Genomic DNA, 25,777 nt, shown 5'->3' on the forward strand with positions numbered 1-25,777 from the left:
TTAAGAAACAAAGCCCTGAAAGCACTATTTTAATTTAATTTGATAAGTTTCCTTTGAAAGTTTTGTTTTTTCGTTGCAGTGCCCCTTGAAGGGGCTTTCAATTATTTTTTAAATTAGTTCATTTGTTAATTAGTTTATTTTATGAGTAGCAAAAGAGCATATAAAAGGGGGCTGTTGTGGGAAGTGTGACTGGGTGGCTATGTCCCTGGGTTCCAGTTGTGCAGGTTATAACTGCAATTCCTATTGGGCTAAGATTTATATTCACTCTTCCCTGGTGGTCCAGTGGTTAGTATTCTGCGCTTTTACCATCACGGCCCAGCTTCTCTTCAAGGTCAGGGAAGCACTTTTGTGTTGGCCTTCCTTGACCGGTGCCTGGGGTGCATCATCAGCCCCAGGAACATTATTTTAATTTGATAAGTTTCCTTTGTGGATTTTTTTCTTAGTTATGGTACCCCTTTAAGGGGTTGTTATTTAGTTTATTTGTTTAACGTTTACTCAAAAGAGTATAAAAAGGAACTGCTGGGACATTGAGTGGTTGGTCAGAAAGAGGAAGACACGTGTAATGCTGCATTCTGTGAATAAACCAACTATCGAGGAAAGAATTCCTTGTCTAGTTTCATTCTCCACCATCCGGCTTGGGATCCAGTTAACGCGATGCTCCCATTTTTTTAGGTGAATATGAAAGAGGGAGAGGCTCAGCAAATGCAGGCGGTGACCCTGGACTTTAACTGCAGGATGCAGCAGATCTCTGATGAACTGAATGACATTTCCAGAAAGCTGAAAGAGAAAGGAACCGATATTGTACAAGCCAAGATTGAGCATAAGGTGAGGGAGTAAAACAATGGCCAGTTTATTCCATTCAATGTTTGAGACACCAAAAGCAAATTTTACTGTCTTCAGTTCACAGCACCCTACAATCAATAGCGTCTGTATTCTACATCTATATATCCAAGGATTGAGGTATGTTCTGTAAGCCACAGAGCCCGTGTTCGTCTTGCCCTGTTACATAAAGAGACTTTACTATCATTCTTACACCAGTTTGGAACAGGAACAAGAGGGAAAGGACTTTAGCTAATACAGCACCTTATCAGGTCTCCCAGAAACTTCCCCATGTGCTCCAAATGGAGTGAGTGGCTCATACTGTAGTTACTGCCATTGTGTACACAAGTGCTTCAGCCGAGTCTCACGAACTGTCTTCAGACAGATGAGGAGCTTTGCTTGGTGGTGTTGTTGAGGGAGGATTGTTGGCTGGTATTCCGTTATCCAAACAGGACCACGGGATCTTCAGTGCTTGCCTTAGTCACCACGACAACTGAATGAGACCATAGGGTTGGATATTACAATGCGCCGTATTCTTTGAACCTCCCCCCATAACATAAAGGTGGGTTGAGAGCCCACCCATGCAAAAGCTGGCTGCCAGTCAGTGGGGACTTCACTTGGCTGTGTGAGACTTCTGCCCCCCCTCCCCACCCTGCAATCCGGGGAGGAAACCTCACCTTAGAGAGCTGCCAGCTAATGCAGTTGGCTGGCAGCGTTGTAGTCCTAACAGCACCAGGTTCAAGTGGTGGCCAGAACCCAAAGAGGAGGAGGATGTGGAGGCATGACTGAAAGTAAGTCCCGGTTATCGGTTGGGCCTGGCTGGCAGGCCCCAGCTATGGGGGTGGAGGGCTGAGTTTCAGAGGCTGGGAAGGTGTGGGGGGGTGGGGGTTAAAGGTGGAGGGATGATCTTGTCGGGGGAGGGAAATGCCTCCGATGGGTACAAGGGACCCCCAAAGAAGGTCCCCCACTGGCCAAGGAAAAGCTGCCAGACTAGTCGCCTGGCATAGGTCTCGCCCACCGCGGGGAAAATAATGGCAGGGCAGGGACAGGGCGAGACACTTAAGTGGCCATTAATAGCTTGGCCCAAGGGCAAGCGGGCTGCCTAGCTCCTGCACTGTAACCACTCCCCAGGTAAAATGGGAGACAGGTCAGTGGGTGGGTCGGGGGTGGGTGGGTGGGTGGGGGGGGTGGTGTGGAGGCAGCGGGACCTGCTGGATTTTATGAGCCATGCCCCCTCCCTCAAACACGCTGGCAGGGGACCAAGCGTTAAATCTAGCCCATTCAAAAGTCAGCACCCCCAACAGTGCAGCACTTCCTCTGTGCTGGGAATGTCAGTATGGATTATGTGCTCAAGTCTCTGGTGTGAAACTTGAACCCATGGCCTTCTAAAAGTGACAAGATTGCTGCATGCTTATTTTTATGTATTTCTCTTGCAATTTTCTGCTTCCTAAAAATCACAGTTGACATTTGGGAAGTTTCAGTCTTCTGTGGAACATCATTCTGTTGAGAAACCTTTCTTTTGAGTTCCCAAGTAATGGTGAGTTATCAGAAAGCCAGACAATTCCAATGAGAAAGGCTGTTTGGCCCATTGCAGATCATTGATGCAGGAAGACCCGACAGTGCAGCATTCAGTCCATTCTTAAAAGGTTCCAGCGTTTTTTTGCTTTTATTACTCCATGTTCAGCCTGAAGCTCCACAGGCTGTTATCAAGAATAAAAATTTCAGGATAGGCTATGAAGAAACGCCGACAGTTCTCCAAGGGAGCATCTGTTCATTCTTTCCTTTGTTTCAGAATCATCTGCGGGATCTTGACCTTTTGGTATCCATGACCATACTGTCCATTTAAAACGCTACGTAGCTTGCTACTTGCTGCTTAGACATGACCCCTCCTTTCCCCTCAACACCACTCCCATCTTGGTGTTACTCCTTGCTCAACCACAATTTGTAATTTGTCACCTTTCCAACCCTGTCCCTACTCTTGACTAATCGATGGTCACAATTGCTGAGAAGGCACTGCTTCCTGATCTTTGCCACGTGCAGATCTCTGTGGCTACACCTGCTCTGTGTCTGTTAAACCAGGGGAAAGCCAGTTGAAAACCCTACCCTAGTTATTCTTCGTGATGGTAAAGAAGGAAGAACTTGAATTAATACAGCATATTTCACAACCTCAGGATGTCTCAAAGCGGTTTACAACTAAGGCAGTATCTTTCAAAACATTGTCACTGTTGTAATGAGGGCAATGCAAGAGTCAATTTGCACACAGCTAGATCCCACAAACAACAATAAGGTAACAACTGGATAACCTGTTTGTAAGTGATATTAGTTAAGAGATAAACGATAGCAGGATAGCAGGGAGAACGTCCCAGCTCTTCATCAAAATAGTGGGATCTTTCATGACCACACAAGAGGGCAGTCAGGACCCTCTGCTGCTTAATGTGTCACCTGTAAGATGGGACGTCTAACAATGCAGAACTCACTCAGTACTGCACTGAAGTGTCAGCCAAGAGTCTGGAGTGTCTTGAACCCACAAACGACTGATTCAGAAGCAAGAGTCCTACCAACTGAGCCATGGTTGACACTGAATAGGCCTGGGCAATAGATTTTCTATTACACCCTAAGTTTAATAATTGGGCCCTGGGGGAACTTGCATTACACGGAGGAATGGATTTATTGTGAGGGGATTTGTATTTGTAGAGACTCTGGGATAAGCTTGACTGCTGTAACGTGAAGCTTGTGGAACTGGACGCAACAATGCAAGATTTCACAGAGCAGAACCCTCAACAGAGCAAGTGTCTGGCAGACGACATGACAAAGCTGTCCAGCCTCTATCAACAGGTCTTCAAGGAGACTGAGTACAGAGCCTCTAAACTCAACAAGGTAAGCCATGCCAGCTGTGTACACACCTCAACATTAGCCCTCTTTACGTCATCACAATGTATTTTAAAGTTTCAGGACATTATCCCAGCCCACTTCTGCTTATCTTACCTGCAATGAAGCTTAAAGGATTAGATTATAAGTAGAGGTTGCAAAGTCTAGGCTTGCATTACCTCGAGTATAGAAGTTTTAAGAAGTGATTCATTTGAGGTATTTAGGATGATTAAAAGACTTGATTGGGTAGATAGAGAAATACAACTATTTGTGGGAGAATCCAGAACAAGAGGGCATAACCTTAAAATGAGAGCAAGTTGCTCATGGTGTAGTCACAGTCATTGTGTACACTGCAGTGAGATCCCACAAACTGTTGTGTGTTGTGTTGGTGCATGTGTGTATATGTTGTATGTTGCGTTGGTGCATGTGTGTATATATTGTGTGTTGTATTGGTGCATGTGTGTATATATTGTGTGTTGTGTTGGTGCATGTGTGTATATATTGTGTGCTGCTTTGGTGCTTGTGTGTATATGTTGTGTGTTGCCTTGGTGCATGCGTGTATATGTTGTGTGCTGCCTTGGTGCATGTGTGTATATGCTGTGTGTTGCGTTGGTGTGCATGTGTGTATATGCTGTGTGTTGCGTTGGTGTGCATGTGTGTATATGCTGTGTGTTGCGTTGGTGTGCATGTGTGTATATGCTGTGTGTTGTGTTGGTGTGCATGTGTGTATATGTTATGTTGTGTTGGTATGCATGTGTGTATATGTTGTGTGTTGTGTTGTGTCTGTGTAAATGTTGTGTGTTGTATTGGTGTGTCTGTGTAAATGTGTGTTGTGTTGGTGTGTCTGTGTAAATGTTGTGTGTTGTGTTGGTGTGTCTGTGTAAATGTTGTGTGTTGTGTTGGTGTGTCTGTGTAAATGTGTGTTGTGTTGGTGTGGCTGTGTAAATGTTGTGTGTTGTGTTGGTGTGTCTGTGTGTATATGTTGTGTGTTGTGTTGGTGTGTCTGTGAGTAAATGTTGTGTGTTGTGTTGGTGTGTCTATGAGTAAATGTTGTGTGTTGTGTTGGTGTGTCTGTGTGTATATGTTGTGTGTTGTGTTGGTGTGTCTGTGTGTATATGTTGTGTGTTGTGTTGGTGTGTCTGTGTGTATATGTTGTGTGTTGTGTTGGTGTGTCTGTGTGTATATGTTGTGTGTTGTGTTGGTGTGTCTGTGTGTATATGTTGTGTGTTGTGTTGGTGTGTCTGTGTGTATATGTTGTGTGTTGTGTTGGTGTGTCGTGTGTATATGTTGTGTGTTGTGTTGGTGTGTCTGTGTGTATATGTTGTGTGTTGTGTTGGTGTGTCTGTGTGTATATGTTGTGTGTTGTGTTGGTGTGTCTGTGTGTATATGTTGTGTGTTGTGTTGGTGTGTCTGTGTGTATATGTTGTGTGTTGTGTTGGTGTGTCTGTGTGTATATGTTGTGTGTTGTGTTGGTGTGTCTGTGTGTATATGTTGTGTGTTGTGTTGGTGTGTCTGTGTGTATATGTTGTGTGTTGTGTTGGTGTGTCTGTGTGTATATGTTGTGTGTTGTGTTGGTGTGTCTGTGTGTATATGTTGTGTGTTGTGTTGGTGTGTCTGTGTGTATATGTTGTGTGTTGTGTTGGTGTGTCTGTGTGTATATGTTGTGTGTTGTGTTGGTGTGTCTGTGTGTATATGTTGTGTGTTGTGTTGGTGTGTCTGTGTGTATATGTTGTGTGTTGTGTTGGTGTGTCTGTGTGTATATGTTGTGTGTTGTGTTGGTGTGTCTGTGTGTATATGTTGTGTGTTGTGTTGGTGTGTCTGTGTGTATATGTTGTGTGTTGTGTTGGTGTGTCTGTGTGTATATGTTGTGTGTTGTGTTGGTGTGTCTGTGTGTATATGTTGTGTGTTGTGTTGGTGTGTCTGTGTGTATATGTTGTGTGTTGTGTTGGTGTGTCTGTGTGTATATGTTGTGTGTTGTGTTGGTGTGTCTGTGTGTATATGTTGTGTGTTGTGTTGGTGTGTCTGTGTGTATATGTTGTATGTTGTGTTGGTGTGTCTGTGTGTATATGTTGTGTGTTGTGTTGGTGTGTCTGTGTGTATATGTTGTGTGTTGTGTTGGTGTGTCTGTGTGTATATGTTGTGTGTTGTGTTGGTGTGTCTGTGTGTATATGTTGTGTGTTGTGTTGGTGTGTCTGTGTGTATATGTTGTGTGTTGTGTTGGTGTGTCTGTGTGTATATGTTGTGTGTTGTGTTGGTGTGTCTGTGTGTATATGTTGTGTGTTGTGTTGGTGTGTCTGTGTGTATATGTTGTGTGTTGTGTTGGTGTGTCTGTGTGTATATGTTGTGTGTTGTGTTGGTGTGTCTGTGTGTATATGTTGTGTGTTGTGTTGGTGTGTCTGTGTGTATATGTTGTGTGTTGTGTTGGTGTGTCTGTGTGTATATGTTGTGTGTTGTGTTGGTGTGTCTGTGTGTATATGTTGTGTGTTGTGTTGGTGTGTCTGTGTGTATATGTTGTGTGTTGTGTTGGTGTGTCTGTGTGTATATGTTGTGTGTTGTGTTGGTGTGTATATGTTGTGTGTTGTGTTGGTGTGTATATGTTGTGTGCTGTGTGTAAATGTGTGTAGGGGGTGTGTCTATGTGTATGTTATGTTGGGTGTGTGTCTGGGGTGTGTCTATGTGTATGTTGTGTTGGGTGTGTGTATTTGTGTTAGGACGTCTGTGTAAATGTGCACTGATGGTGTGAGTGTTGTATCTGTTCTACGCTAACCTTCTACTCCTCTCATTAATCTCTTCAGGCTGCTTCACAGTTGGAGGAATACCATGAAATGCTTGACTTTGTGCTGAAGTGGTTGGAGAAAGCGAAGAATCTCGGGTACAGTGCTATCAACTGGCACTCCGCGGCTCAGCTCAATGACCAGCTCATTACCTACCAGGTAGTAGGCAACGCTTTAACCTGCTGCTTTAAACTATTAGCACAAGTTAATATTTGACTGCTCAGCTATTGGCAACTCTTGATGTTCCCCCAGGAATCCCAAGGCCCAATGTCAATCCCAATTCTTCATTTCCCCTTGTAGGCCACACTGCGTGAATCTGAGGAAATCCAGAGTGATCTACAGGCAATGAGTGAGAAGTTAGACAGCGTCAGTGATGTGTATCAGACGGGTGCCATGTCTCAGCATGTGAGCAATCTCCGCCAACAGACAGAAGAGCTCCAGCAACTTATGCGAACACGTTTACAAAGCCTGCAAGATGCAGCCAAGGTAAACCTGTGATCACTTTATGTAAAGCTCGTCTGCTGTCCATTCTTACTGAAACATTTGGCAGAATTACAGTGAGTTGAGTGGGAACAGAATGCTTGGTAATGAACACTCAACGTAGCAATGTTGCTGATTAACACCAAAGGCTAGCTAGGGTACCAACATTTGCATCAGAAAGTTGGATTAGATTCACACATTGCAATGATCTTGATAGAGACCAGTAATGTGTTTATTTATTTTTATTTGAATCTGAAATCCCAGGTACTTATTAAAAGAATAAAGCCATAAGTTTACAGTTTAAATCAAAAGAATTTTACTGCACCGACGTCAAAGAACATGAATACTAATAGCTACACTCCAACTTAAATAGTCAGTTACATTAAAGCTACTAAAAGTACAATGAACAGATGCTTATACTTCTAACCAAACTTCTTAACTCAACTTTCCTTCTACACCCATTAGGCTTACAACCTCAGTAACTCAAGTCAGATACTGAGTGGAGATTGGAAAATGAACCACTTGGTCTGAGTAATATCTCAAAGATTCGTATAAGGGTTGAGACTTCTTGGGCCTTCCACGTACCTCCGGCAAGGTTTTCCCTTCAAACCTCCTCCAACAATTACTCAGTTGTAGACACCCAATTCAACAGGGGTGGCACTAATGACTTAAATGCTGCCACCTCAGGTCAGAGGTCTCCTGGTTCAAGTATTCGTTAACTCTGGGGTGTTATGTCTAAAACTCACTTTCTCTTCTCAGCTTAACTATCCCAAAAGTTCACTGCTGGGTGAACTCACAGGTGAGTTACTAACTCACTGTTAGTGGACTCATTCAGTTAACAAGAGTTTTGAATTCTTTTAGCAACAGACAGACAGAATTTTAATTGAATTCTGCTGTAAAGAGATGTTTCCTAAACTATGTGCTTGAAAACAGAACCATACCCAAGGACCTACTTGCCCCTATAATTATCTTCTTGTTGACCTTTTTTCTGTTGTTTTTCTCCCAGGCAACTTGGTCACACGATCGGTTCCTGGAAGCAAGGTGCTTTACAAGAAATCTTTCAGTGAAACCTAGCTCTTAAGGGGACCATCACCCAAACATAAAACATAAGCTTTTCCTTTGAAAGAACATGGGCCATCACAACCCAAAAGAAAAATTGTGAATTCTTTCTGTGAAAAATGTCATACTTTAATTTAACACTTGAAGCTGTAACTCATGTAATAGGCCGCATAGTATTTAGAGCACAGAAACAGGCATTTGGCCCAACTGGCCTGTGTTGGTGTTTATGCTCCCCCCAAGCCTCCTCCCGCCTTCTTTCATCTAAGGCTGTCAACAAATCCTTCTATTCCTTTCTCCCTCATGTACTTGTCTAGTTTCTCCTTATGTACATCCATCCTTTTCACCACAACGACTCCTTGTGCCAAAAAATTCCACTTTCTCACTACTTCGTGGTAAAGAAGTTTCTCCTGAATTCCTTATTGCGTGCTGACTCCTAACTGTGCACCTGAAAAGTGCAACTTTAAATTAAGTAACATTAAGCAAATCAGATTTTCCCATTACAACCAATTTAAAAGCATTGGTTAGGTTCTGTCAGTAATTTCCAGTCAGAAAAAAACCATTAAAATGTTACTGTGCAAGTTGAAATACAGGTACGATACATGCCTAAATTCCTACATTTGTAAATTAATTAGCTTCTAAAATAAAAAAACATATTTTAAAATATGAATGAAATACAGTACAGATGTAAATAAATGTAAAGATAAAGATTACATTCACCATCCTCCTGGTTTTGGAGTGACCGACTCCACCTAGTGGCAGAAGTTGATCAGTTCAGTGATTGCTGAGGGTGGGAACAGGAACAAGGGATAAGAGGAGCAGGTGAAGAAGTCCCCAGTGGTGGCAGTGGACACCAGGGACTTAAAAGGCAAGAACAGAAGGTGGGAACGGAGCACGGGGAAGAGGGACTTCAGCGCTGAGGGTGGGAGTGGGGACAGGGAGAAAAGAAGCAGATGGAGAAGTCCCCCGAGGTGGCAGCAGAGTGATGTCTTTGTCCTTTGGGGTATTTCATTTTCCCCCTCTGCAAGGAACTATTAAACAGTGATATCCCTTCTGTAAACATCCCATCCTAAGAAACATGATTGTGTGAGAAAACACACATGAATCAGAATAAAATGTTCCTGCTTGTGAGAGATGTCCAAAACTAGGGACCGTAAATATAAGATAGCCACCAAATGCATACAGTTAATCAATGTTGTTTTTCTATAACATTGGGCTAAATATAGGGACTATATAGCTGTTTAATGTTGCAACATTCACTATAGTGTCATTTGCCACGGGTTTCCTATTCTGTGGCCTGCACATCCCATGTGCCATTTTTCCCTGCATTGTTGGGGTTAGTGCACCACCACTGGGGATCTGGGACCTCTTATATTGCTCCTCTTCCCCACTCCCCAATTCCTCCACCCCCCCACCCCCAACCTCCTGCTATTGCAATCCAAGTGCTCTCTTCTATAATGACTGTCACTTTCTCAACCAGTCTTGCCATCTTCCATGATTCATGCATGTATATGCCCAGGTCCCTCAGTTCCTGCACTCCCTTTAGAATTGCACCTTTTATTTTATGTTGCCTCTCCTCGTACATCCTATCAAATGTTTCACTTCAGGCTTTGCTGCATTAAATTTTATCTGCCAATGTCCACCCACTCTATGTCCCTTAAAGTCTGTCACTATCCCCTCACAGTTCCCAATACTTTCATGTTTTGTGTCATCTGCAAATGTTGAAATTGTGCCCTGTACACACAAGACAAGGTCATGAAAATATATCAAAAAAAGCAGTGGCCCTGGTACTGACCCCTGGGGAATCCCACTGTAAACCTTCCTCCAGTCCTAAAAGCAACCGTTCACCACCACTCTCTATTTCCTGTCACTCAGCCAATTTTGTATTTGTGTTGCCACTGTCCTTTTTATTTCATGAGTTTCAGCTTTCCTGACAAGCCTGTTATGTGGCACTTTATCAAATAGCTTTTGAACGTTCACATATACCACATCAAGCACATTACCCTCACCAACCCGCTTTGTTACCTCAACAAAAAACTCAATCAAATTCGTTAAAAATGTCACTTGTCCCATTGTGAAGCTGAGTTAAGAGAAGCACATATTCAGTTCTTAGATAATCGACTCAGATTGGATGGGCAAGGCCTTTGTTGCTGGATTGTTCTTCGTTGCCCCCAGCTCGTCTTTAAAATAGTGCCTTGGGAATTCTAGAGCTTTGGACCTAGGTAGCTGAAGGTATGTCTGCCAATGGAGGGGCAAAGGAAATCAGGGATGCCCAAAAGGGAAGAATTAGAGGAGCACAGGTATCTAGGAGGATTTGAGGCCAGAGTAGGTTACAAAGATAGGGAGTGTCGAGACCATGGGGTGATTTGAAAAGAAAAATAAGAATTTTAAAATGGAGGTGCTGCTGACTGAGAACCGATGCCGGTCTACAAGCACAGAGATAATAGGTGAATGAGCCTTGATGCAAATTAGGATATGGACAGCAGAGTTTTGGAAGAGCTCAACTTCCTGGAGGATGAGAGGTGAGAGGACAGCTGGGAGAGCTTTGGAATAATAAAGTCTGAGGTAACAGAGACCTGGGTGAGGGTTTCTGCATCCAAAGAGCTGAAGCAAGGGAGCAGATAGTTGATGTTACATTGTTGCAAGATGGCAGAAACCTCTTGAGATATGCCCCCTTGACGTTGAGATTAACATTACTAAGAGAACATCCCATGAGGGTAAAAACAAGATGCCTTTCCAAGAGTCTCGGGCTCTGTCCATTTTTCCCATCTTTGAAACACAGGCAATTCTCTTGGTCCTGTTAGATATTAAAAGTGTTCTGTCTGAATGGTATCGGGAAGGACAGCTGTGTGGACACATCACCGCGAATAGGGAACGAGTGACCAGGCGACGCAGGTAACTAGCCGACATTCATTGATCAACTCTGTGTGTCTCACAGGATATGGAGCAGTTTGAGACTGAGGTGAAGAGCCTGCAGGCGATGGTGAAGCAGGCCCAAGTCACTTTGACCTCCCCTGAACTCGCACGGCTGTGCCTTAAGGAGCAACTCTTTCAAAGACAGGTATCAGATAATGTGTCAAATCATAGAATCATGCCATGGAGAAGGAGGCCATTTGGTACATCGTGCTTGTGCTAGCTCTTTGAAAGAGCTGTTCAGTTTGTCGCACACCTCTGCCCTCCTGTCAGAGCCTGAAGTACTTATCCATTTTGAAAATTATCAGTGAATCAGCTTCCACCACCCTTTCAGGCAGTCCATTCCAGATCATCATCATAACTAAAAACATAGCTCCCCTCTGGCTAATTGCCAATTATCTTAAATTTGTGCCGTCTGGTTACTGACCCTCCAGCCAGTGGAAGAAACTTCTCCCCATCCACTGTATCCAAACCCCTCATAATTTCAAACGCTTCCTTGAAACCTCTCCTCAACCTTCTCAGCTCTATGGAGTACAATCCCAGCTTCTTTAGCCTCTCCACTAACTGAAGTTCCTCATCAATGGTACCATTCAGAGACTCCATGTGAGAGCCTCCAGAGTGAGACTGGAGCCCACGACCTTTTGAGCAGCCAGTGAGAGCTTCTGCGCGTATCCACCACTAAAGCATCGAGGCGGGTCTGTGCACCCATGGTTTGATAGGGCCTCGACAGCTCAGGAAGGCCAAACTGCACACTAGCAAAGGTAGGAGTGAGAGAGCGACTCACTTAGTCTGCTTTGCGCTATGATGGAACAACACCATACCATCTAGCTCCAACTTTAAGAAAAGCCAGGTCCTGGTGTTACTGGTGGCCTGCTCCCCACCAGTGCATGGGGTAGGATGGGAGTCTCGAGTCAGAGAGCCCATCCCAGATTCCAGAGCAAGGGGTGGCTAATGTAACGCACAAACTAGAATGTCGGGGTGGTCCCAAGATGCAGACGGATTACTTTCCGGAGGGATCAAATCCCTTTGCTGTTAATTACTTTCCCCCAGTAAAACCTTGGAGATTCTTAACGACTTTCACCATCTCAGCTGATGAGTGCTGGTTTATTGCACATAAAGGTTCGCACTTCTGGGGTTTCCCAGAACTCTCCTTCAAACACCACCCACCCCTCCCCTTCCCCCAACATTGCCCTCGTGAAACACCCTCTCAATGTAGAGAGGACAAGGGTAGGAAGGTCCTTCCGATGGGAATTTGAAGTACCAGTTAGAGAGGATGGATCCTATCAAGAATTGGGCTCCACCCTAAATTCTTGCCCCCTACCCCACCCCCTCCATTGGCTTTCCACTCTCCTCCTCCTCACCCCGAGGAATTATGTGGAGGCAGTGAGATAGTGGCATGGTGGTAATGTCACTGGACTAATAATCCAGAGGCCCAGGCTAATGCCCTGGGGACATGGGTTCAAATCCCACCATGAGATCAAACCCCTTCATTTCAGAAACCTGGAATATGAAACTAGTCTCAGTAATGGTGACAACTATCATTGATGGTTGTAAAAAATCTATCCGGTTCATTAATGTCCCTTTAGAGAAGGAAATCTGGCCTGACCTACATGTGATACTAGACCCACAGCAATGTGGTTGACTCTAAACTGCCTTTTGCAATGGTCTAGGAAGCCGCCCAATTCAAGAGTATCTAGGGATGGGCAACAGATGCTGGCCTAGCTGCTGACAGTCACATCCCATGAAAGTATAAAGGAAAAAATGTGGAATTCAATATTTAAATGCCACACCTGACACACTATCCAGACGGTGACATGACTTTCGCAATTGATGGTGTGATTTCTGTCTTGCTAGAGGTTACTGGCCGACATGGAGAGCTTCAAGCAGAAGGTGCAAGTCGTGCACAGGTATCAGGCTGCTTTGCGAATTCCTGAGGAAATTGTCACCAACCTCCCCATCTGCCAGACGGCACTGAGGCTGCAGGAGCAGGCAAGCCGCTTGCAGCACACTGCGATCCAGCAGTGTAACATCCTACAGGTAAGTTATTGGGGGGGCTTCATGTCTGGCCTGATTTGAAGTCTGCAATGCCACACTGTTTTTATAGTACATTTTATTGGGGAGGTGGGGGTGGGGGGTGGGGGGTGGAATCATTTGGGGCAAAGCTCTTTATTCGTCCACTGTCTTTCCACTGGAATTAATGACTGCTCCCTTCGACACTGACGCACTTGTGATGGCGCTGCAGCAACTTGCCTGGTTCCTTCCCCAGAATCTCCCAAACCAGCGACCTCCACCAATGAAAAGGATAAGGCAGCATGTGCATGGGGCCTCTGTCATATCCATGCTCCCCTCCACACTATCCTGTCTTGGGAGTAGGTTGCCTTTCCTTCATCGCCACTGGGTCAAAATCCTTGGCTGCCCTGCCTAATGGCACGGCAGGAATATCTTCACGCGGGCTGCAGCAGTTCACGGAGAAGGCTCAGTGTCTGCTTCTCAGGGTCACCGAGAAGGGGCTTCCCCGCTGAGAGGGCAGAATCAGAAAATTACCCCTCTTGATGTTTGGATACAAACCGAACCATCCTGAGCTGAGTGCTCGACGAATGAAAGGGCGTCCTCGCAATGGGTGCTCAGTTCCAATTCCAAATGAAGCCGCAATTTCATCATTTACCTCGAATAACGTTTGGCAGCACAAATGGCGACGGGCTCAGCGATGGTGTTTGCAGGCAGAGCAAGCTTGCCAGATAATAGGCGTTTACTTTGGGCATGCTTGGCATTACAGGAAGCAGTGATCCAGTATGAACAGTACGAGCAGGAGATGCGACACCTCCAGCAGCTGATTGACAGAGCGCATCGCGAGATCCAGGAGAAGCCGGTATCTACCAGTAACATCCAGCAGCTGCAGGCCCAGATCTCCCGGCACGAGGTAAAGACAGCGATTAAATCTCTCATTTCATCTGGTGCAAACCTGGAAGGGACAATTCGACAGTTATCACAAACCTTGTGGGTCCCAACAGCACCAAATAAAGAAAGTCCTGACATTATTATAGAGCCTTTCACATCCTCAGGATGTCCCAAGGCAATTCACAGCCAATGAAATACTTTTGAAGTGTAGTCGCTGATGTAAAATAAGGAACACAGCAGCCTACTTACACAGCAAGATCCCACAAACATCAATGAGTTTTTTTTAGTGGTGATGGATAAGGGATAAATATTAGTCAGGACGCTGGGTTGAACACCCCTTGCTATTCTTCAAAATAGTACCATGGGATTTTTTACGTTCACCTGAGAGGGCACATAGAGCCTCGGTATAACATCTCATCCGAAAAGATGGTACCTCCCACAGTGCAGTACTTCCTCAGTGCGGGGACCATCAGCCTGGATTTTGTGCTTAACTCTCTGGAGTGGGCCTCATACATGTCCTTCTGACTCGGAGGCATGATTGCTACCACTGAGCCACTGTTGACACATAATAAGTGTATGAATGCGGTGTGTGGGGACAGGACAGGAGTGCGGTGCGTGGGGACAGGACAGGAACGCGGTGCGTGGAGACAGGACAGGAACGCGGTGCGTGGAGACAGGAACGCGGTGCGTGGAGACAGGAAAGCGGTGCGTGGAGACAGGAACGCGGTGCGTGGAGACAGGAACGCGGCGCGTGGGGACAGGACAGGAACGCGGCGCGTGGGGACAGGAACGCGGTGCGTGGTGCTTAGGGACAGGACAGGAGCGCGGTGCGTGGGGACAGGACAGGAGCGCGGTGCGTGGGGACAGGACAGGAACGCGGTGCGTGGAGACAGGAACGCGGTGCGTGGGGACAGAACAGGAACGCGGTGCGTGGAGACAGGAACGCGGTGCGTGGGGACAGGACAGGAACGCGGTGCGTGGGGACAGGAGAGGCACGTGCTGCGTGGGGGCAGGATCGCGCTGTGTGGGGCCAGGACAGGAGCACGGTGCGTGGGGACAGGACAGGAACGCGGTGCATGGGGACAGGAACTCAGTGCGTGGGGACAGGACAGGAACACGGTGCCTGGGGACAGGACAGGAACGCAGTGCGTGGGGACAGGACAGGAACGCGGTGCGTGGGGACAGGACAGGAACGCGGTGCGTGGGGACAGGACAGGAACGCGGTGCATGGGGACAGGACAGGAACACGGTGCGTGGGGACAGGAACGCGGTGCATGGAGACAGGAACGCGGCGCGTGGGGACAGGAATGCGGCGCATGGGGACAGGACAGGAACGCGGCGCATGGGGACAGGACAGGAGCGCGGCGCGTGGGGACAGGACAGGAGCGCGGTGCGTGGGGACAGGACAGGAGCGTGGTGCATGGGGACAGGACAGGAACGCGGTGCGTGGGGACAGGACAGGAGCGCGGTGCGTGGGGACAGGACAGGAACACGGTGCGTGGGGACAGGAACGCGGTGCGTGGGGACAGGACAGGAACGCGGTGCGTGGGGACAGGAACGCGGTGCGTAGGGACAGGAACACGGTGCGTAGGGACAGGAACACGGTGCGTAGGGACAGGAACACGGTGCGTGGGGACAGGAACGCGGTGCGTAGGGACAGGAACGCGGTGCGTGGGGACAGGAACGCGGTGCGTAGGGACAGGAACACGGTGCGTGGGGACAGGAACTCGGTGCGTGGGAACAGGAACGCGGTGCGTGGGGACAGGAACGCGGTGCGTGGGGACAGGAGCGCGGTGCGTGGGGACAAGACAGGAGCGCGGTGCGTGGGGACAGGACAGGAACGCGGTGCGTGGGGACAGGAGCGCGGTGCGTGGGGACAGGACAGGAACGCGGTGCGTGGGGACAGGAGCGCGGTGCGTGGGGACAGGACAGGAACACGGTGCGTGGGGACAGGACAGGAACGCGGTGCGTGGGGACAGGACAGGAACGCGGTGCGTGGGGACAGGACAGGAACGCGGTGCGTGGGGACAGGACAGGAACGCGGTGCATGGGGACAGGACAGGAACACGGTGCGTAGGGACAGGAACGCGGTGCATGGAGACAGGAACGCGGCGCGTGGGGACAGGAATGCGGCGCATGGGGACAGGACAGGAACGCGGCGCATGGGGACAGGACAGGAACGCGGTGCGTAGGGACAGGAACACGGTGCGTAGGGACAGGAACACGGTGCGTAGGGACAGGAACGCGGTGCGTGGGGACAGGAACGCGGTGCGTAGGGACAGGAACGCGGTGCGTGGGGACAGGAACGCGGTGCGTAGGGACAGGAACACGGTGCGTAGGGACAGGAACTCGGTGCGTGGGGACAGGAACTCGGTGCGTGGGGACAGGAACTCGGTGCGTGGGAACAGGAACGCGGTGCGTGGGGACAGGAACGCGGTGCGTGGGGACAGGAACGCGGTGCGTGGGGACAGGAGCGCGGTGCGTGGGGACAAGACAGGAGCGCGGTGCGTGGGGACAGGACAGGAACGCGGTGCGTGGGGACAGGAGCGCGGTGCGTGGGGACAGGACAGGAACGCGGTGCGTGGGGACAGGAGCGCGGTGCGTGGGGACAGGACAGGAACGCGGTGCGTGGGGACAGGACAGGAACGCGGTGCGTGGGGACAGGAGCGCGGTGCGTGGGGACAGGACAGGAACGCGGTGCGTGGGGACAGGACAGGAACACGGTGCGTGGGGACAGGACAGGAACGCGGTGCGTAGGGACAGGAATGCTGTTTGGCGGAACAGAAACAGGCTGGGCTGCAATGACATTGATATGGGGCTCCTGAGGTGGTTCAGTCCTTGCGCTGACTCATTCTGTAGCTGGGGGTTGTATCTGTTGTAATGTTTGAAAGTTCCACTAGGATCCAGACACACCTGACTCTCACAGCTACCTGGACTACACATTCTCACATCCTTCTTCCTTTAAGGTCTCCATGCCATTCTGCTGATTTCTCTGCCTATGTCGCATGTGCTTATGGTGATGCAATCTTCTGTACCAGCACTTCTGATAGCCTTCCTTTTCTCAGCCAATGACTTTTCCCCCACCCCCCCCAAAACCATGACTGACAGGGCCGTTGACTGTGTCCACCCCGTTTCCCACACTTCTGCTCACACCATTTCTCCTCCCTCTTGGAACAATAACAGTGTTCCCCTTGTCCTCACCTTCCACTCCAGCAGCCTGTCTCTGTAATCTCCTCCAGCCCCACAACCTTCCACGATATCTGTACTCCCCTGGGTCTTGCGCATTCCCGATTATAATTGCTTCAACAGCAGTGCCTGTGCCTTCAGTTACTTAAGCCCCACGCTCTGGAATTCCCTCCCTACATCTCTCTGCCTCACTTTCCTCCTTTAAAAATCTTCTTAAAACCCATCTCTTTGACCAAGCTTTTAGTCATCTGACTTAATATATCTTCTGTTGCTCAGTGTCACACTTTTTTTTATAATGCTCCTGTGAAACACCTTGGGACATTTCATTACAGTATATAAATATAAACTATTGTTACCCCTGCCACAGTAGGTGGACAGAGGTCATGTTTTCGATCTTGTTTTTAGTTTCTTTGCCTGTGAGCAATATATCTCAAACACTAATGGACGGATTTCAACAAAACTTGGTACACAGTTTGGGTATGGCCCAAGGAAGAACTAATTAGTTTTTGGCGAAGATGCGGATCCAGATCCTGGAATTTTTGTTCAAAGAACCTGTTAACATTGGGAGTTAGGGTGAATTTATAGAATAGTGTGGGTTATTTGTTTAGAATGTTGTGGATTGTTTCAGAATGTTGCAAATTGTTTTAGAAAGTTGTGGATTGTCTCAGCTGCTGTGGTGAAATTTGTCACAGCTGTCAAAATGTGAACAGAGTTTTCAGAACAGGTTGTTGGATGTGTGTTAGACTCAAGTCTTCTCAGTGAGCTGGAAGCTTTTGGTAAACTGATTTCTTTTTTCAGCTTTGTAGTTACAGGGCATCAACCAGGCAGGGAAGAGCTGCGTAGTTACAATAATGTTGAGTTAGCACAGTGTGGCAGCGGTATGCGCTCTATTGAGTGCTCTCTTCACTTGTTGTTCTGATGAATGGTTGTTGACCTATATCACTATATCTCTCTCCCTCGATACTGCATGGCCTGCTGAGTTTTTCCAGCATCTTCAGATTTTATTTCAGATTTTCATGATCTGCAGCATTTTGCTTTTATCCACAGTATTTTGCTTTTATCCACAGTATGTTGTTTTGGTTTTACAGATTTTAATTATTGTTGGAGATTTAAAAAAATACTTTTTCTTCTTTCTATATTTCTTAATCATTCCCTCACCTTCTGTACATGATTTACCACTGAATTCACTATTCTAATTCACATTTCCTGGTTTAAACTCTGCTTTGCTTATGAAGGATCCATGAATCTGATTGAAGGGGGGGTTCACAGGTCCAAGGGAGGGTGTTTTGGATTTCTAATGACTGCAAATTCCAGGGCCAAGTTCTGTGGAACGTGGAAGTACTGCCAATCAGGCAGAAACAAATTATCGGGAGTGGGCGTCTGTTTATAGTGGTCAGAAAGTAACTGTGGTTGTAATGTGTACGTTCTCCTGAGCTGCTTTCACAGAGTGGGCCATGGGCCCCCAAAGCTGTACCATTAGTGTGGTCACATTGCAGTAGTTTATTCCAGACTCTTTTTTTATTATTCGTTCGTGGTATGTGGGTGTCGCTGACCAGACTTGCATTTATTGCCCACCCCTAAATGCCTTTGTTCAGAGGGCATTTTAAGAGCCAACCACATTGCTGTGGGTCTGGAGTCACATGCAGACCAGACCAGGTAAAGATGGCAGATTTCCTTCCCCAAAGGAAGGGCATTAAAACCGGATGGGTTTTTACGACAATCGGCAATGTTAGACCTTTAATTCAAATTTCACCATCTGCCCCATGGTGGGATTTGAACCCGATCCCCAGAGCATTACCCTGGGTCTCTGGAATACCAGTCCAGTGGCAATACCACTATGCCACAGCTGGAACTGGAACTGAGCCGGAGTTTTTGTGCATGCTTCGACACTAGATCAGTGTCGGTGAGCGTCAGTGTATCCTTCAAACCAGTATCATAACTCGCAGAGAGTGTAAAGTGGGTATCAAAGCCTCGACTGGGTTGAGAAAAGCATCTCCGTCTGCTTCACTTCAACGCCTGGTTCTAATCCTGACTCCAAGTCCAAACTAAATGCTGCAGCATTGCTGCAAAGCAAAACCATTTGACAACCGACTCTGGGATTGCAGGGAGAACCTGATCATGATTAGTAGACCAGGAAAGGGGGACTGAGTTCCTTTGTGCAGCTTTTAACAAAAAAAAAACCACATGATTCCTTTTTTCATCAGTGCACACCTACGCAGTGATGGGGCCAGTACTACCGGATACTTTAAAAAAAAAGCACACACACACACACGCACTCTGGGCTGATTTCTCAAACGGTAAGGTTTTGTGGAAGAGAGTTGAATAAACTGTGCAGCAAGGATTTGGCAGAATAATTAGATTGCATGGGTGCTTTAATATGCTACAGTTTAGCCCCAATAACGGGGCCAACTGGGAGAAAATGCTGTAAGCTTGAAGCATTGAACAGACCGCTGCATGAAGCTGTTAGGCTGCAACTGATTGGAGAACTAACACTGAACCTAGCATTTCTAATCAGCCCCATCACCATGTGACCCAGATATTTAGCAGTCAGCCATCTGTTTCTCCGTTCACACAATGGAAAGACATGGATAGATTGCCTCTTTCCTCCTTTGCTGGTTCAGATCTGTGTGAAACCGGTAATGCAGGAGCTGCTTCTGTCAGATCTGTGTTTTCTGCACTGGGGGATGGGAGAGAGCCAATTACTCAGCTCATTTCCTGTTTTGTGCAGTGCAGATTGCCTCTAGAGGTTGTGTGGTAGAGATCCTGCTTTGCTATCCTCTCGCTCTCTCTCTTTCTCAACCGCTCTCACATACCCTGAAAATCGGAGTACAAGGCTCGCTGTTGATGCATGGATTTGGTCACAGCCCCGGCTCCTCACCCATTGGCTGTTCCAGCAGAGAAGAGGGGCCAGGCTGGAGTGAATGTCTGAGGCGTTGGATGAAGCTCTGACCTATTCTTTTGTCCCATCAACAATGTCTCAGCAGGATTTCGCCCAGAAGATTAAGGGGTACCAGGAGCAGATTGCTGCACTGAATACCAAGTGCAAGATGCTGACCATGAAAGCGAAACATGCCACGATGCTGCTGACAGTCACTGAGGTGGAGGGACTCTCTGAAGGGATGGAGGAGCTGGATGGTGAACCTTTGCCCTCACACACGGCACACCCTTCTGTGGTGATGGTAAGATTCCTGGCTTTCTCCCTCTAATCATTGCTCACCGACTGGTGCTAACATAATATCACCCATCCTCCTGCTTTAATCACCTGCTTTATCTCATTGCCTGTTGTTTGTGAGTTAACCCTTTCCCCCCCCCCACCAACCTTGGAATGTTTCCCCCAGTTAACACTGTGATGGAGATTTCTCTCAGATAGTCAGCAGGGGGGAATGGGTTAACGCTAATTTTTCTTGCCTTTTTTGAGTTTTTAATTCAGGCCTGTTTCACATTACTAAAGAAAGTTGTAGTATTTTCGATGATTTGTGCCTTACAGTGTGATTTAATGTAACCCCTGTCCTGATCTCTCTCTCTCTCTTATTGAACCGTGCTCCCTCTGGCTTGGTTTGTATCAGATGACAGCTGGGCGCTGTCATACGCTGCTCTCACCTGTCACTGAGGAGTCTGGGGAAGAGGGAACCAACAGTGAGCTTTCCTCTCCGACCGCTTGTCGCTCTCCCTCACCTAATGCTGATGTGTCTGGTAACCAGGTACTATCTTCTGCTTAATCCTTTTCACTGTTCGCATGCTTAATCAGTAGTTAGACATCGCATTACTCTGGTATATCTGGCCACTGCTCCCTCAAATTCATGAGAAGGGCATTATCCTGTAAAATGTATATTGCTGAATAATGTACTTTGCCTCCGAAGCTCATCATGTATCAAGGTGGTTAGAAATAAATTACCGATCTGGATACAGCCCTGAGCTGATTTGTCACTGTTGCACATTGGAACATTCTGCTGAAATTCATGAGCGAGAAAAGACCATTTGTTCGTCCTGCTAGTGCCCTGACTTGTACACTGAAGCTCATCCCTTCAGCCCCCTGCCTCATCTACTGAATGTCACGCCTCTTGTTTACTAACTCTCTCCCAATGAGAGTTACTCACGTTGTAAATCTTCATGCTGCCATTGGTGCTCCTCCAGGTGCGTTCTCCTCCTCACAATGGCAGCCACACTGCGTTCCCACCTCGCAGAAAGCCCCTTACCTGCTGCCGCTCACTGGATTACTTTAGACCATTTCTGGTGGCCATTCAGAGGAGGTCGCGCTCTGTTCCGTACAGCTAAAAGCTGGTAATCTGAGTTCCTTCCCCTCTCCAAGTTTCTGGGTGGAATTTTCCATCCTGGAGACTAAGTCTGGTGGCGGGCGAGAAAGTCAGCACAATTCCCGCCGGACGGGTGAACACAGGCGATCTTATGCTTTTGAGCTCACCAATTATGCATCAGTGAGGAGCTCGTGAATCTCATGGTGGGGCGGGCAGGAAGTCCCCTGCCCCGCCATTACCTCGTGGGGTCAAAGGTCCTGGCGCCATATTTAAAGGCACCCGGACACACATTCACTCATTGCAGGCCAGGAGCTCCGTATTACTCCTCCAGAGTCGTTGTGGCCACAGCTCATACTAGAGAAGCTGGCAGATGTGAGCAACCACATCCCGGGACATAAAAGGGCACCTCTGGCATTGTCTTTCGCTCATTTCTACGTAAGAGCACAGCCCGCGGTAGACCCATACTCAGACAAGTTGCAGTGGTCCATGTTTGCCAGCCTCTTGACCTCCTAGAGGCCCCATTGCCTCTTGCTGCTCAGACCCTTGCTCCTCCTCGCGCTGTGCCAACCGGCAACGAGCCCTCACCTGGGTGAGAGCTGTCACCAAGGCAGGGTTGCCTGCAGCTTGCATCATCAGCGCCTCAGTGGATGTGTGAACGAATTGAAGTGATACATTTAGTGAGCACATCTTTTGCAAATGCTAAGCCCTTCACCTGGCCTCTGTCTAGACATGGTGTCCCCACCCCACCCCTTCCAGGTAAAGGACATCCTGGAGGACCAGAGATGAGTGTTCCTCGTGTTCATACATAAATGCGTATGGAGACATTGCTCTTTAACTAGGCTGATGAGAGCCAGGTGCAGGAATCCTCACGCAGACATTTTTCGTTTGTCTCCAGTACTCTGGAAACTCTGTAGAGAGACCATTGCCTTGGTAGCATAGAAAGACGAGCCGCATGATCCTTTGTCAGCCATGACCATTCACCCGGGAGGATGACTGTTTGGAGTCACAGGTTGGCTGCCCTCCACCAGCCATGACCCTTGGAGGCATCCACCTCCCTTCGTCCCTTCATCCCTGCCTCTGACTGCAGCCGATAGCAAATGGCACAGGATGAACGGCAGCTCCACTTGCTGGGATCTCGATGTTATGCGACCCATGAGTCAGGAACAAACCTGCTGCTGTGCAGGTTCACCATAAAGAGGAGAACACAACCGAGCATCTTTGACATCCAGTGGCCTCATGATTATTAGGGTGTCCCTTTAGTCGACCACTTGTGCTGACCTTGAACCCCACCCACCTGAAAACTCTCCTCCCACTTGGAGGGATCTTACTGACTGACTAACTCTTTGGTCAAAGTCAGTTTGGAGAAATGGTCCACGTCACCTTTCAAACTTGCTCCACACTTTCTACCCTCCCCCTGTCACCCACCAACTTCAACCCATTGCCAGAAACCCACCCAATATCACCATTCCTCTCCACTCTTGTCACCCATAAACCTCCTACCGTTACCCTGGAGCCTATCACCATCCACCCCCATATGCCTTTCCTCGTCTCAGAACCGAAACCCGTTACCATCCCCATGCCCATGTGGACCCTGTCTCCTCCTGTTATCACCTGTCTAGTACCCCTCCTTGACACATCCTGACCTGCCATCCTACCACATCACACTCCCACCCCCCACTGCTGGTCCTTCCTATCACCTCAGTATCCTGAGCTCTCCCCTCACAACCCCACCATTGACACCAGCGACCACGTCCTCTAGGACACTCTGTTCACTCTTTCCTGGACATTACCACCACCCTCCTTCCCTGGACCCACTTTGCCCCCCTGCTCCCCAAACATTCCTCCCCCACCCCACTTCCTCAGATACTTTCCCCACCCCCTTTCCCCTGTAAGCCTGCCTCCACTCTGCCGTCCTACCCTCCTCCTTCCAGCCTTCACCTGCTTCCCTTATCCAGCCTTGGCGTGGTACGTGCTACCGGCACTTGAGTGAATTTATGCAAAGTCTTCAAGAAAGAGCGAGCAACACGTACGCACTTTAAACTCATGGAAGAGGTGAAGCTCAGCAGGTGCACGCCACATATACACAGTCATAAAACTAAATGGTCTAAATTCTCGCTGGCAGATAACTCAATTTGGAGAGGAAACTTAATTCGGGCAAGGTGCCAGGTTAATGAGCGTGCGTGAGATGCTAATGCATGAAAATAGGGTTCCTGACATTGCCCTTAACCTGCCTTGAAAGTCGGGAGAACAAAATTCCAACAGTTTATCCTACCATTGGGAAACAGATTTTTTGTCTCCTGCAAAATTAAGTGCCCCCACCAGCCACGATTCCCGCTGTTAGCAGGAGGGGAAAATTCCGCCTGTGATTGTTGCTCCTCCGATTATTCCACGCTCTCCCGGGAAAGTCTCTGCAGTCCCGTAGGGTCCCACTGGCCCCATGCTGAAAGTCGCAGTTCAGTCAGATAAACTCAGTTCATGGGATGGATATGTCCCTGGGCTATATTTTGCCCATTCCTACTCTAATAACTTAACTCTTATTTTTAGAGCCATGCCCCTAGTTTTCTAATACCCCCAGAGACGATTGTCCCTCTACTACAATATTACCCATTTATACCATCCCAGCTACAATTAGGATGATTCCAGTTGTTTTGTCCCTGCTATCTAATCTGGATCATAATTCTCTGATGACTGAAGGATTGTAACCATTCCTCCACACATCTCTTGATTCTGATGTTCTGTACAGTGTATTATTTGCCCCAATTTTCCCCTATTTCCTCCTTGTTGGCCAACGGCATATGCTCCCACATCAGTGTTCCAGAGCGAATGGGTTGTTCCAAATGTGTGATGGGCTGGCCTGTTAGTGCTGTCAAGCTATTCTACAATGGATGGCATCGCTTCAGAGCCACCAGGGAACCCTGGTTGCGCCCAGGAACCACAGATGGGCACTATGCGGGTTTCTGGATAGCGAGCATGAGTTGGCCTTGCCTGGGTTTCAGACCTGGAGCCTCCTACTTGAAAGCCACACCGTCAGCAGTTCATGTAGAGAATGTACAACATGTAATAGGCATTCCCCTTCTTTCCTCCACACCCGCAAACTTTAAAAAAAAATCCTTGTCCTGTGCTGACAGACCAACAACTTATGTTTATATAGTACCTTTAATGTGGTAAAACAACCCAAGATGATTCACAAGAATTTTATCAGACATAATTTAATACTGAGCCGCATAAAGAGATATAACTTCAGGTGACCAAAAGCTTGGCCAAAGGAGAGTCTTAAAGGAGCGAGATAGAAACACAGAGAGGTTTTGGGAGGGAATTCCAGAGCTTAGTGTTCAACTTCCGGAAGTTGGTGAAGGATAGTACTGGAGCCAATCTTTACTCAGTCTTACATTTATTTACAGAGTTAAACATTACAAGCATACACTTCTGAACTCCACCCCCTTCACAGTTTCAATAAGTGTCCTCACTGTGTGCTCATGTGAAACCCCAGTTAATGCCCACCACCTGCGTATAATTAAACACAGTTAATACACAATTAACACTTAGGCCTGAGCAGCAGAAGGCACGGCCAGCAATAGTGGAATGGTGGAAACCAATGACATCCAATAGGCTAGAATTGGAGGAATGTAGCATTCTCAGACAGTTGTGGAACTAGAAGAGATTACAGAAAAAGAGAAGGGGGCAAGGTTATGGAGGGATGCAATATTGAGATCCCATCCACTGGGATCACCATGTTTACCTGAACGTTTGTGAGACATACGAGATGCAAATGTACAGGAATGTTACTGGTTCCGATGTGCAGTGGCCACAGAAGGTCAGGGCGAATGACTAACTTTGCTGTAATTGGGGATGAGGAGAGGGAGACTAACCTATGGGAATAAAAATTATGAGACAGCTTTACCCCTTAAAGATCGTGGGGGTCAATTTCCTCCTTCGTCACCCAGCTTTTCTCCTGTAACATCAGAAGGGCAAAAAAATGACAGACCGACAGGCGAACACACTGGAAATTCATTCCCCTCACTCCCCACCCCTCCATTAATTTAACATGCTGTGCTTATATTAAAAACATTATCTTCCTGTATGGTTTTTGTGAAAGCCAACCTTGGCTATGTTGGTTTGAGGTGACGGCACAGGCAAAAGGGTGTTGGTAATCGGGTAGCCAATAGCTCATCGGACAGGATTTTGACGCCGGCGTACCGGCGTGGTTGACGGGCCCGGGAGCGGCCAGGAAACGCTCAGCGCTGCCGGGGCGGGGGGAGGGTGAGCGTTGAAGTCAGCGCGGTCGTGGGGTAGTGCGGAAGGAAAGTTCCCTGAAGGCAGTGAGCTGCCTCAGGGAGCTGACCAATTTAAAATCAATACAAATAATGTAAAATCTTGAAAAAATGTCCACGCATCAGAATGAGTCACCGCAACATAGGGATGTTTAAAATTGTGGCCACGCATTTTGATCTTTTTTCTTGAATTAAACTCGGAAACCTCATCCTGCCCTTGGATGAGGTTTCCTCAAAAATGCAAAGGCCGCCTGGCCGA

General features: G+C 47.7%; 2 protein-coding genes across 5 annotated transcripts in view; both read left to right on the forward strand.

Moving 5' to 3' along the window:
- Positions 1–13,696, forward strand: part of LOC121288199 (nesprin-1-like) — an 81,087-nt gene extending 67,391 nt beyond the window's left edge. The window contains exons 26-32 of the mRNA XM_041206633.1: positions 673–825; positions 3,514–3,696; positions 6,483–6,620; positions 6,762–6,947; positions 10,936–11,058; positions 12,765–12,947; positions 13,595–13,696. Coding sequence (XP_041062567.1) covers positions 673–825; positions 3,514–3,696; positions 6,483–6,620; positions 6,762–6,947; positions 10,936–11,058; positions 12,765–12,947; positions 13,595–13,696 — 1,068 coding nt within the window. The remainder of the gene's footprint in view (positions 1–672; positions 826–3,513; positions 3,697–6,482; positions 6,621–6,761; positions 6,948–10,935; positions 11,059–12,764; positions 12,948–13,594) is intronic.
- An 11-nt stretch (positions 13,697–13,707) lies between these two features.
- LOC121275411 (nesprin-1-like) overlaps positions 13,708–25,777 on the forward strand; it is a 198,822-nt gene continuing 186,752 nt past the window's right edge. For 2 of the 4 annotated variants that reach the window (XM_041182983.1, XM_041182985.1), the window contains exons 1-3: positions 13,708–13,830; positions 19,979–20,173; positions 20,561–20,695. In XM_041182983.1, coding sequence (XP_041038917.1) covers positions 13,723–13,830; positions 19,979–20,173; positions 20,561–20,695 — 438 coding nt within the window. In that variant the 5' untranslated portion in view covers positions 13,708–13,722. Of the gene's footprint in view, positions 13,831–19,790; positions 20,174–20,560; positions 20,696–25,777 lie in introns of those variants that run through there. The other 2 variants (XM_041182984.1, XM_041182982.1) reach the window with 2 other exon arrangements.

The sequence above is a fragment of the Carcharodon carcharias genome, chromosome 2 (genome assembly GCF_017639515.1).
Source record: "Carcharodon carcharias isolate sCarCar2 chromosome 2, sCarCar2.pri, whole genome shotgun sequence".
In the NCBI taxonomy this organism is placed as follows: Eukaryota; Metazoa; Chordata; class Chondrichthyes; order Lamniformes; family Lamnidae; genus Carcharodon; species Carcharodon carcharias.